This window comes from Colletotrichum karsti (genome assembly GCF_011947395.1).
Source record: "Colletotrichum karsti strain CkLH20 chromosome Unknown Scaffold45, whole genome shotgun sequence".
Lineage (NCBI taxonomy): Eukaryota > Fungi > Ascomycota > Sordariomycetes > Glomerellales > Glomerellaceae > Colletotrichum > Colletotrichum karsti.
In genome coordinates, this window is record NW_024065945.1 from 13,154 (window position 1) to 26,314 (window position 13,161).

The 13,161-nt window shown below is 54.7% G+C and overlaps 1 protein-coding gene across 1 annotated transcript; it reads right to left on the reverse strand.

The window, feature by feature from the left end:
- Positions 1-7,386: 7,386 nt before the first annotated feature.
- On the reverse strand, positions 7,387-8,970 carry CkaCkLH20_11016 (uncharacterized protein; the record flags this gene model as incomplete). Its single annotated transcript, XM_038893730.1, has 2 exons — positions 7,387-8,213; positions 8,289-8,970. 2 exons carry the CDS (start codon positions 8,968-8,970, stop codon positions 7,387-7,389), a joined length of 1,509 nt encoding a protein of 502 aa, XP_038740830.1.
- Between the last annotated feature and the right edge of the window lie 4,191 nt (positions 8,971-13,161).

Genomic DNA, 13,161 nt, shown 5'->3' on the forward strand with positions numbered 1-13,161 from the left:
TCAACCGTGCCGGGCTTGGCGCGAAGCGTCAAAGTTGATTGCATAATGTCAACACGTAGTTTCAACACGTCAAGCCACTGCTCGGACCCGGGGTGATCTCTCTCTCTCTCTCCAGCCACGAACTTGCGATCATCATGGCGGCGGAGAGGCTTGTGTGTTTGCGGCTTTGCTGGCGTTCGTTATGCTGTCTTGCACTGCACACATCTTTTCATCACTGCCGAACTCTCGGACTCGCTCGTTCTCGATTGTCATTGGCCACACGCCCTCGTGTGAGCTACGCACGGGAATGGCTGAGGAGATGGGCGGCGGCGGCGGACGGGATCGTTGATCTCATAGCGTCGACGAGGACATCAGACGGCGGCTGTCAGAGGGGGCGGTGCATTGAGTTGGGACCAGGGCGAGGTTCGGGTGCATTGCGGGCCTTGTGAGGCAGCGGACGTCAGAAGGATCTTGGACTTGCGTCAGTAGGAACGTCAGTATTGAACGTGCTTTGCCATTTCTCTGAAGATTCTTGATTACGTTGATAGGCGTCGATACATGAGATACGACCTTGTACTGTGTATGGAGGGCTTGTTTGACAGAGTTCATGCCAGCTGCATAGTCGAGAGTCAAGTGGCGACATCGTGGCTTGCTTTACTTGATTTACCCTGCCCGAGCGATGATAGGACGAATTTCGCGGTCTATTTCCCGAGAGGGCAAGTCTTGTTGGTTCCGAGGAGGCGTTGTTGGTTGGGAATACACAGCACTTCGGCAATCTCCAACCGTTCAACCTTCCACGCTCGCATGTCCGATCGAAAGATCCCCTCACCTGCAACAAGAGGCTTCTTTTCGAGACATGCCTAACCCTGAGGATCTGTGGTCTCTCAATGGCGGGTCGAAGATAGTCGATCCCGGTTGATAACGAGATATTCCCAGAAGACGACGCCATTTTCCCAGGAGGGGAACGGGAAAAAGCAGAAACAGCCCATTTCCAATTGAGTTGGTGGCCGGTATTCGTTAGTTCATCGGTGGGAAGCTGAATCCATTTCCCACCATCAATATCGCGTGTTGTGTGTCTTGATTTTCAGAATCTCGATGGACGCCAGAACGGGCAAGACCAAGCTGTTCCAACGTTTTCAGAGGAGGAGGGGCGTTAATGCGCGCGATCGACTCATTATTCGTGGCACACACACACACATAAACCAACATTCTTTGGCTGGTCTAAGACATCATCGCGTGGTCGCCTCGACTCCCACACGCGCGAAGATCACTTCCCGAACCAGGGTCACGTCATCCCAGTTTCTTGGGCGGGCTTTCTTGCTCTGGAAAGGGACGTATGTACGTGGGAGCGCCGGGTGCAGAAGCCGGCAAAGGGATGGCACTCGTTGCTCCCCGTGTCTGACGGCGGCCTGGGGTCACGGAAAGGCAGGGAGAGGGGAAAAGCAGCCTAGAGAAGCTCCCAGAAACTCTCGGGATCGGGGTAGCTAGCTGCAATCGGAGCTTTCGAGGCTTTTTTTTTTGCGAAGCTAGAAGGGCAGAGACACGAGTCCTTCTGTCGTTTTGGAGATCTCATTGGTCGTCCCAGGCTCATGAGCTAAGAATGATAACGACGCAGTCACAATGTAATCAGGCAGGGTGGACTGTCGACATGGGAAAGGTGAGAGAGAGTGCATTGTTCGCAAAAATAGGTAACGATTGGAGAAACGGCATGAACCCGGATCTCCACCACCCATCCATCATCATCTTGCCTGTTCTCGCCACCCGGAAAAGGTCGCCGCCAAGCCGATCGTTTGTCGATAGTTACGGCATTGCAAGTTATTGGGTGACTGACTTCCTTGGCCATCGTTCTCCGTGGAGGAGGAGTAAGTCTCCGGCCCCATACCGCCGGCCCCGTCCGTGCTGAAGCGGGGGTGCGGTCCACTTCTCCTCCCGCCGGGGCCCCGGAGGTGTTGGAATTCTTCGCCACCGGATATCTCGCAGGCTGGGCGGCAGACTAGCTGCGTCCAATGTGTTTGATGTCTCTGGGCGTTAGACAGCAAGTGATACAGACCACCACCATCGTGATCCACGTTCATCGTGATCTTGAACAATGCTATTCATGATGGCGCGAACTAATTGTCCAGGAATGTGGGCACACACACACACACACACGGTTCACCCCCAGCCTGGATGAGAAACGCAGTGTCTGGGCGACACGGAGAAGCGAAGAAACCTGTTCTTCGATATCGACAACCTGCCATGCGACGACATGTCGAAAATTCAATCCATCCTCCGTCTCATGTCCCACACGAGCATCCTTCAGGAATGAAGCTTGTCCCAGGAGATGCCTCGTACAACTCAAGACGTTACGATCAGAGATGGGAACGTGCTTCCTCGGGGCGTGTCGCTGTCAAGTCACTGTCAATCACACCACGAACGACTCTGTCCTCCACGAGACACATCGATGGGGAGCTAGTGATCACTCAAAAGCCGTTCGCTCACGTAACCGTACCACCACTCGCGCGTCGTGCCGTGCGTTCCAAGACATGACGAGTCAAGTCCGGGACAAAATCCTCAGCTTCGCCATCGTCGTCGTTGTCGTTCTCGTGAAACCAGCACTAACAGAAGACACCGACCGCAACACCCCACACAACCGCACGCGAACCACGAACCTCCCCAACCCTCGAACCACGCAAGAACCACGTTCAAACTGCCGCGTTCCTCTTCCCGGACGTATTGTCTCTCGCCTTTCAACTCCTCAGCCCCCCAAAGGAAGAAGAAGCCGTGATCGATCGCACCACGCATCGCATGAACAAACGGCGCCACTCGGCAGCACTCCACCCCACCCCCTCGGCCTCGAACACTCTCTCCCTTGCAGCAAGAAGAGCAGCCCTTCAACAGCTCAGCTGTGGTCCCGTCGTGGCATCTCGATCTGCTCAAAGGTATTGTTCCGCAACAGGATGGTAACGAGGGCCCCCCGTAACGGCAACGCCAAATCTCGAACTTCTGCATCTTTGCCCAAACTAATCCACCATCATGCTCCGCCCGCGCCAGTGCTGCTTGCTCCCCGCCTCAAAAGCGGTCTAGCCGTCGTCTAACCACCACCGGTGTCATCCGAAGAGGGCCGCAGGTGAGAAAAGACAAAGGTGACAGCGCAAAAAAAGGATCGCGGGGAACGCATCCGAGCCAACAACTACCGACGACGGGGTCCCTGACAACTCCACTAGGCCCAGGTGGCATTGCAGACCGACCGTCTAACGGATGATTCCTCTCTCTCAACTCTCTCACCTTTGTCTCCATTTTGATATTGAAGATTTAGTGGCTCCGGCTCTTGTTATTGATGGGGAATCATTCTGCAAGACCAGTTGGACAGGCATTTCGAGGTGACAGCCGAACAAACGCCCCAGCATGATGCATCTGTTCGAAAACGGCTCAGCCCCCCCGGCTCTTCTGACCACTTTGACCCAATTAACGTCTGCTGTACTTGTATGCACTTTGAAGCCACGATTCTCCAACAATGGCTCCCTCCCCGTCGAGTCGGTCCAGGCCAGGCTTCGCTTCACTCACCGCCCATCTGGCACGTTCCCGTGTGCAGCGTGCATTGTCATATCGAAGATTCCACCGCCGCCGCGGCATTCAGTGGCCAAATCATTTGCACACACACGTAGAATCTGTCAATCCGATGGTCGCCCGCCCATTGTTCGCATTGAAACCCAACATGGGCCATGCAACGAACAACAACGAAGCCCACAACGGCCGCAACCTTGCGCGAGAGAAAAAAAAAAACATTCCATGATCGACAGACCACTGCAGAATCCTAATCCCCCCATGGCCCTGCCTTGCCTTGCCTGCCTTCCACCTCAAAACGCGGTCAAACTCTATCACAAAACCTGCAAGCCTTGGCCGGAGCTGTCAAACTGGACACTCTGAGAGGGAGAGTTCCTGCTCGCCCGTCCGGGGAAGAGCCGGTCATGTAGAACTATCCCGGGATCTCCAGGGTTCACGTCCTGGAGTCAAAGACTCGAGAGAACCAAGGAACATTGTAGCGCGGAAAAACGTACTTTGCAGCTTTACACCTTGGAACCCATCTCGACTAGGCAGCCTATCAAGAAACTCCTCCCCTCCGTCAAGAACCACAGCTCCAACTCCCGGCCCCGCCTCGCCGCCGCCCAACTCTCCTAGGTTCCCTCTGCCCCAACCCACCCAGCCAAAGAAAAGAGAAGAAGTCCGTCTCTTCCCGCCGTGGACACCGCTCCGGGTCCGCGGCGACCACCCAGAAACAAGGCTGGTGGCCTGGCCCCCCATCCCAAGTCCCATCCATCCTAGCATCCCGTACTAACACTTCTTCTTCCCTTCACTCGTCCACTCACAGCCCGGCGATCGTGGGTAAGGACTCTCGGGCGAAACCCCTCACTCCGTGTGTGTGTGAGCCAGAGTGAGTGAGTGAGTAGAGTGGTGTCTGCCTCCCTTTGGACCAAGCCCATCAAAAACCACTCCGTCATAATCATCGCAGGCCCGCGTGGCAGGCTAGCTATTCCTGGCGTCATCTTGTCTAAGCCAAGGCCCATCTCCGTCTAGTCACCTCACTCACTACAACAAATCAGCAGTCTTTTACTCTGTATCACTATTGCCCTTTTGGTCTGGTCTCACAAGTGAAGTAGAGAAAATGAAAATGCAACAAGAGACAATATGTCATCTCATCCGACTCCTCTCATCAGCCCATACCGAAACACGCACTTTGGTCATCACAAAACATGCATTTCACATAGCTTTAGCAGGTCATTCACTCACTCACTTCACAAGCGCATTAACCAAACAACTCACACGCATCCACCATATCCATCCACTTCGAACAACCTCTATCCTCCAGAGATATGCAGTAGCAGCCAACCACCAATTATCCCATCCATCTAGTCCATTAAACCCCACCCTAAAGAACCAAACCAAACCAAACCTCCTTGCCCGAAAACGCATACTTGCATGCATGCTAACGCCCGGGTGGGCAACCACCACCACTCACTCACTCACCTTCGTGACAACCTAACCTGACCTCCGTACATACACTTCACCTGCATACTCCCTAACCAGCCGTTGCCTGCCTCTCTCTGGTCCGTGTCGCCAACTTACACGACTAGCCAACTAATAGTAACCAACTCCTCGGCAAAGGAAAAACGCAGCCTCCCACCCAAAACCATCCCCGACCACACACATCCCATCACGTCCCTCCATCAGATCTCCCTCGTCGTCGTGCCCGCATGCGAACATTGAATAGAAAGAATGGCATACAAGGTGACAGCCGGTGCCAAAACATCAGCCCTTCACGTCCACCCGAACTTAACCTTTTCCACCCCTTTTCGTAATAGTATTACCCTCCTCGTCCAATAGGGTATCATTCCACCCTCAAAACTCTAGTCCGGATTCAACCTTTTTTTTCCTGTTCCCTACCCTTCATCCCACCCTGCTGCCATCGATGACTTCCCTCAATAAATTGAAGCAAATATTAAAACACTGAAATTCAAAGCACTAAACCAAAAGAAGTCCCCCTCCACGAGACACATCCTTCTAAACCCTCCATCTGCCGTGGCAAAGACCACTCCTCGCACCCAGCTTCAGGCTAGAAAACAAATAAGAGGTTCAATAATCATCACCAAAACTGCCCAAAACAGCCTAAATCCCGCCCTCCCCTGGCCGCAGCAAAACAGGGCGAACGATGATGACCGTTTAGCCCCCGCCATCCAATCACCGCCCTTCGATGGAACCTTCGACAGCCCTGCCTTTTTTCTTCTTTCTTTTTCGTTTCCTGAGTGAGTGAGTGAGTGACAATCCGAGGATGGAGGGAGGGAGGAATGAACGGCCCCCAATGCAAGTAAGATACAGCCATACAGACAGACAGAGGCAGAGAGACAGAGAAAGAAGCCGTCACGTCACAACCCGCCCGTCCATCCTGCCGTGTCCGCATTCACATCACACATCACACATCACACATCTCACTGCAGTAGCTGCTGCTGCTGCTGCTGCTGCTGCTGCTGCTGCTGCTTACATCCCTCCATCATCCAACATGAGTCCTCCATCTCTTCCCTCCCACGACCAAAATATACGGTCCGATGAGAAAGCAAGAAGCAAGGAAGATGCACACCCGCCGCCGTCTCCCACCCCTCGCAAAAAACCAAAAGAGGTAACAACGGGCGCGAAAAGAGGCTTTCCATCGATTCAAGAACGAGTTCAAGGTTCCTTACTTACTGCATATGCGTACATTTCAGCCCGCAACATGTAAAAAAAAACGTGGGGGATGCCAGCCAGCCAGGTAAAATGTAGGGAACAACCCATCTATGTTCAGAGTTATCAGAGCGAAAAATAAACCCACCGGCCGCCCCATCCCCGTTAGAAAAGAAGAATCCGCGACGTTCTGGAAAACCTGGAAGAAAGAAACGAATAAACCCGCAGGGGAATACCCGTAACTGTAAAGAAAGTCAATGTTCCCCCGACGCCACTGGGAAATCTAGAGCTGGCCGCCCCGAAGTATGCCGATATCACCACTCTCTCGACGTAAGAGATTCATCGTCTAGTGCTCTCTCAAAGTAGCACCCCGGGTCACAACATTTATGAGTGTTCGGATTCAGTGTGGGGAGAGAAAAGCTTCTTTTTTGGCTATTCGTTCAAATCCCTAATTGTGTTCGTGACACAAACCATGATGGAGCGCATTCCCTTGATGGGAAATGGCACTCCTCCAGGTCATCTCCTGCGCGAACGTGCTTCGTCGCAATTTTGGGTTCTTGGCCCAGGTATTGTCTAGATCGTCTTTTTTTCCCTCGAAGGTCGTCTCATATCCCATTTCCCCGTAAACCCCCAATCCCAAGTGTAAAAAACGACAAGATATGGTATCTCCAAGCGAATGTCGAAGGAAACTCGCACCCCAGAAAAACGTTTCCCCCGATGTGCTTCCGCACACGTAAAATATGCATTAGAATCGAAATATCCTGCTTTCCTCGGGAAAGAAAAACTCCAACCTCCCAGGTCTTGTGTCCTCTGCGCCTGATATGCTTCCCTGGCTTGTTCCGTGAATTGAGAGGCGGTCGTCACTCTCGTCTTTCCATATCCCAACTCCACGCTTTGACAAAAAGAAAATAAAATAAAACAGAACACCGTCTCCAAGATGTGTACAGCTGCCGTGGGCAGTAGAGCCAAAGTCCCGGACTTCTTTTTCGTTGGGCTTTTCGAATGAAAAGAAATGTACTCCGGGTCTTTTGATCCAATTGGCATAATGGTCCATGTGTCTCGTAACGGAATTAAAAGTCCATGGATGTAACGTTGTCGGGTTAGGTTGTGTGATTCGAGACCCAGCCGGCATGGCATGGGTCGATCCAGTATCCTTATGTCGACGGCTGTGCTCACAGGCGGCTGCCTGGCAAAACGTATAATGTGGCTACCTTAGTAGCATCCTTGCATGTGCGCAAAGACAGGAACCTGATGATGGAAAGGAACGTGCGGGTGGATAGCAGGAGCATGCTGCGCATACTTGACCACATCTCCCCACCAGAAAGGCACGAAAGACTTGGGCGGGCAACTGGGTGCGTGCATCTGAACCGGAGGCATGGGTGCAGGAGCAGATACCTGTGCAGCGGCCACTGGCGTTGGCACAGGTCCTGTGTACTGCTGCTGCGGAACAAACTCCTGGGCTGGGAAAAACATGGTCCTTGAGTCCTCTGGTTCGTATGTCTGGGTTTGGCAAGTCTCCTGCTGCTGTTCCTGGAGGAACTCCTCGTCAAGGTCGTCAATGGTGGAGCCGCTCGATGTGAGCGAGCCGTCGTCGGATGAGCATTCAGAGCCTTCGTCCGAGGACGAAGACGCGGGGGAGAGGGCGTTGTCGTAGTCGTCGACGATGGTGTCCTCGTGGATAACGTATTCGATGCTGTGCTCCGGCGAAACCGGGGGTGTGGGAAGCACGGCGGGGATGGCGGGAATCGTGAATCTCGGGCAAGCTTGGATCCTGTTCCTCAACTCGGGCAAAGTAATCCTCTGATCCGGGTTGCGGGTGAAGATCCTTCCCAAGATGTCGTTCAGTTCATCCGACACTGGGAGAATGCTCTTGAGGGTCTCCGGGCATCGGGTGTAAGCCCGGTAGGTAGAGTCCTCGAAGGAAGCTTGCTTCCATGGGTTGCGTCCACAGGTGAGGTTGACGAGGATGACTCCGAGACTCCAGACATCATTAGGAGCGCAGAGGTAGAATGGTCTCCGGGCAGAGTGATCCAGGCATTCTGAAGAAAGAAAAAGAAAAAAGTCAGTTGTGTTCGAAGAAGAGAATAGGAAACCTCCCGGATTGAAAGACCTACCTGGGCTCATGTAAAATGTCGATCCGCATCCGTAGTCCTCGGAGCGGTCCGATGATGTGGCGAGGCCAAAGTCGGCAAGCTTGACGGTCTCTCCATGGTCTGAAACAAGGATGTTCTCCGGCTTCAAGTCCCTGTGGTAGATTCCAAGAGAATGGCAGTGCTCAACGGCGTCCAGGACTTGAAGGAAAACACTCTTGGCAAGGTTGTCGTTTCCGACATACTGACCACGTTCGGTGATGTTGAAGAACAAGTCACCTTCCGGGCAATGCTCCAAGATGACATAGATGCAATCAGGGTCGTCCACGATCTTGAACATCGAGACCACGTTCGGGTGGGCCGACGCCAGGTAGTGGAGACGGATCTCGCGGTTCTGGAAGGCAACCTGTCGGCGGTCCAATGGAGTTCCATCCGGGTTGAACTTGCTGAGGCACTTGACGGCATATCGGACTCCGGTCTTCACATCCACGGCAGAGTAGACGACGCCATAGGCGCCGGTTCCAAGAATGGTCGTCAACTGCAACTTGCCCTCCAGAAATCTTCCCAGTCTCTGCTCCGGCGTTAACGGGATGTATCGTGCTTGGCAGTGAGGTGCGGTGGTGATGGGTTGTTGAATCGCGCACTTGTTGTCATACACCGGCGACGCGGGCGGAGTGGGATATCCAAATTCTGATACATGCTGCATGTTAAGTGATTTGCGGGTCCGGTTGGGGGAATCCTTTTCTCTGGCGGTCTGGGCTGGGAATCTCGGGCGAGTTCCAAACAGATAGAGAGAAAGAAAAGGAAAAGTAGAAACGGCCTTGTCCTGTGGAATAGAAAGTCCTTGGGAGTCCAAAAGAAAAAATCCTGGAAATGTCCTGTGGCTCCGTGGTTCAAATATCCTTTGGTCTAAGATGAAGTCGAGAAAAGGTGCAAGACGTCGAGTCAAACACACGATGCTGGGTCGCCGAGAGGGTTGGGTGAGGTGAGTTCGGTGAGAGAGAAAGAGTCGTTCGTTGAGGTCGAAGACGGAAGGGTGACTGAAGGTTCAGTGCTCCCGAGGTGTCGTGATGTAAAGAGGTTCGGCGGGAAGGAACGTGGTGAAGAGTTGATGGTTGAGATCGAACATCTGTACTGCCAGCTGCACGGTGGTGGGATATGGATGGTTGATAATGACTGCCACCACAGAGATGGAGGAACGAGGCGAAATGATGTTAGCGCTCCGTCTACGTACCCCGGTCGAGTGTGTGTTGCGTGGAGCATCCACCACGGCCGGTGGCTTCAAGGGACCCCCAGTCGTGGTCGACATTAACTGAGCAGGGATGGCTAGCTTGCCATGTCTTAGGCGTGGGTCCACTAATGCACCATCTATTCTTGAGTTCGACGTGAGCAGCGGGCCAGTGGGTTAGTTAGAGTTGTTGGAGTGAGGCCCGAGAGTCGTCGAGTTGGGAGGGCGTGCGGGAGTTGGGTGTGGACGGATGAGGGCGTGAGCGAGTGACCAGCAGAGTTTCTTCGCTGGGGCGTCGCTGAGGGCGGCACAAGGATGGCTGATTGGCGATACTGCGCAATATACGAGCAGGTATTGTCTGACGCACCAGGTAAAGTGGCCCCGTCCTAAGGGGGTGGGAGGCTTGTGTGTGCGTGTGTGTGTGTGTGTGGGCGTGTGGTGTCACTCTCACTTTCGCTCGCTCTGTTGTGATGACTCTCAGTCTCTCCCATAGGCTTGTCGATAGTCACCCCCAGCCGTGCTCCATCGACCCCTGCCATAGCTACTGGCTGAGTGTGTCAGACGAAACGGATGAGCGATGGGTGTCCAAGAAACGGGGCGTGCGTGAGTCGACGCCTCTCACCCACGCATGGGACGACCCTGACGGAGGGAAGAGAGGGACACACGGACTGTCTCCTGCTCTGTAATCTGTCCATCCCACGGTGAGGTGAGCGTCGCCCAGTGCTCATGCTGGTCTCTGCTTTGCACATTTGATCTTCTCTTCTGGCGGGCGGTCGGTGTCGAGCACGGCGTCATAGGTGCCATCGCGGGGCGGTAGGTAAGCCCTGTGACTGAGGATGTGCAGCTTTTGCTTCCTTTTCCTTTCGCCATATCGGCCTTCCACCGTCCACCGCAGGGCGAAAAAATGCCTGCCTGTTTCTCACGTTGCCCGGGACCCAAAGCCTCACGCTAGCAAGCGACCGCTTCAAGAATGTTTGAATCAGGCATGGAAGCGCAGTCGAATGATGATCGAATGAGACACGAATTTCGTCTACTGGATCCAGCGAGACTTGTGGATGTGCTATGGCTTGCTTGCTGTTAACCGGCACTTGTGCCCAGCAGAGGAGCCATCGTCTATGCCTGCGGGTAGCATTCGTACCCTCACTATGGCGGACTTGATTGCGGGTAGCTTCTGTGACTACCGCCAAACGCAACTGTGAGCGGCGGCGACTTGGGATGCTAGGAGAGAGCAGCAGGCTCGGATGGGCTGATTGGCTCACTGCCGTGGTCTTGTCGCCCTGCTGAAGCCTTTGTGGCGCTTGGCAGGCTGTTTGCATAAAGTCCGGGTGTCGATGAGTGTGGGCTTCGGTGGCCGGCAGCCTTTCTGTTGCAGAAGCTGCCTCGTAGGCTGGTGACGGATCAATGCTGGTCCCAGGTTCCATCGAGTTTGGCTTTGCTCATTTGGTGCCCATCGCTTCCTGTTCAGGTTTCTCGGTGGCATTGATTGGCCTGGCGGTTCGCCGGGGTTGGTGGCGCTCTTCGCCTGATGATTCGTCGGACGAGCGACGCGCAACGAATCAAACACTTGGATGCTTGCGTCGAGAGGCTGGTGTAGTGAACGAATACGTGGTGATGACTATTCATTAGCAACGAGCCAATCAGTCCTGTTTGCGGACTTGTGCGGTAGTTGCTAGTTGACGGCAGAACTGGACTCTTGAAGTTGAAAGCCGTGAGTGGCCACAAGACAGATGCGATGTCACGCTATGAGCCGCTATCCAACGAGCAGTCGATAGCCGCTAATCGAGCTGCGTGGATGAGTCCCGAGTGTGTTGTCCAGCACGCAGGCACGCAGGCAGGCTCCAGCAGCACCATCGTCCTTGGGCTTCTAGCGGCTGGAGCAAACAGGCGGCGAGGGACGCTGTGCCACAGATTTTGGCCCGCCGTGGGCCGCAGTGGCCGGTCAGGCCGGGACTGTCTCATCAGACTTCAGTACGAGCGCGGCAAAAGTTGGACGGCCGTGGGTCAAGTGTTGCGGGCTGCAGGCACCGGAGACAGCGCTCGGAAGAGTCAAAAGGACACAGTTGCTATTGCGATGCCACAGAGCCACCTGACTGTTGATTGACGGTGACAGTGACAGCCCGACCGGAGGGGGCAATTCCCACTCTCGGGCTCTCAGAATGTTCTTCTAATCCACTATTCAGTGTCCAAGAGAGAATCTCTCTCGGCCTTGGTTGGGATGTTGCTCCGGGAGGGCCAGAGGCTGGATTCGGTGCAAGTGGAGCCGTACGGGCTCTCGAAAGAAATCGGTTTGCCTTCTGAACGGGATTCGATGCCGGCCAGTGACGGCGGCCAACGTGGTCATGGGTCACACATGGGCCTGGGAGATTAGGAACGACCGTTTGAATGGGCGAGCCAGGGGCGAGTTCCATGGCAAAAGAGTGGACTTGGTAGCCGGAGATGAAAGATGACTGGAGGAGAGCAGCAGGCCGGGGGAGGGCGCCGCAACGCTGCGTTGGATGCGCGTGGTGCATGCGTCCTGCAGAAAGGCTGCACGTCTGTGTGGCTCGGAGCGGTAAACGGGCAGAACGAGGAGGGTCTGGCCAGAGTGTTATTCGCTGGCAGGGCGAGAGACGGGCATGTAGAGATGCCTGAGGCGATTCGCGTGTGTCATTCTGCTGCAGCGGCGCAGGTCGAGGCAGTCGATAGAAGCAGTTGGTGTGTGCACTTTTTGTTGTTGCTGGTGCTGGTGCTGTGCCAGATGCTTGGCCCGTCGTGGTGAGCGACATGCAGACGCAGACGTACACTAGAGTGCAGAGCAGACGCAGGCGAGCAGGACAAGAACAGCCTCGTAACGACGGGCGGTGGGTTGCGCAGGTGGCAGGGATCCCTGGTCGCATGTTCCCGACGAGTGAGGCTGTCGACGACGGAGCCATGATGGATCATGATGTGGAGGGCCCATATGATGGTCTGCAGAGGGCTGATCTCGCCGGTCCAATGGGCAATTTCGGACGTCCAGTTGTAGCATAGCGCCCGTGGTTCACGATGCAGTGTAGCATCAACGTTCCCGCCGGCGCTGGCTTGGTATGTTGATGCTCAGCGAGGTATCTTCTTTCGAGCAGCGCTCCGCTGGCGGCTGCACCAGCTGCACCAGTCTCGACTCCTGAGTTCCGAGTCCTGAGTCCTGAGTCCTGAGTCCTGAGTCTGACGGGGACTGAAGTGGTGGTGTGGCGCGCCATGATGCCACAGTCGAGATCGAGAGGCGGTGATTGGACAGGAGGGGCAACTCGATAATCTCGGCCTGCGCTGAGAGAGGCTTCGATGGAGTTCTTCGCTCTGCGATGGATGGGACGAGAGGTCATGACAAGGCAGTCCAGGCCTGGCCATGAGCACACATCGCAATGTGCACGAGAGGAGACGAGCGATGATCGATCTAACCCTGGCAGCAAGTCGGATTGCTCGGGTACGAATATTCGCACGCAGTCGTAGATAGTCTTGAGTGTCCATGCGATAGTGTCCGTCGTCTGCGTCGACTCTCTCGAGACATTGTTCCCGGGTGTTTATTTTTTTCGCATGTTTGATGATGCGCCGCGGAAGTCGGGAGCGCAAAACAAACACGACCAAGTCCCGGCTGCGCTCGCCATGTTCAGGCCAGAGAAAGGCATTTGCAAAGTGGCTCTGTGTGTGGACGCG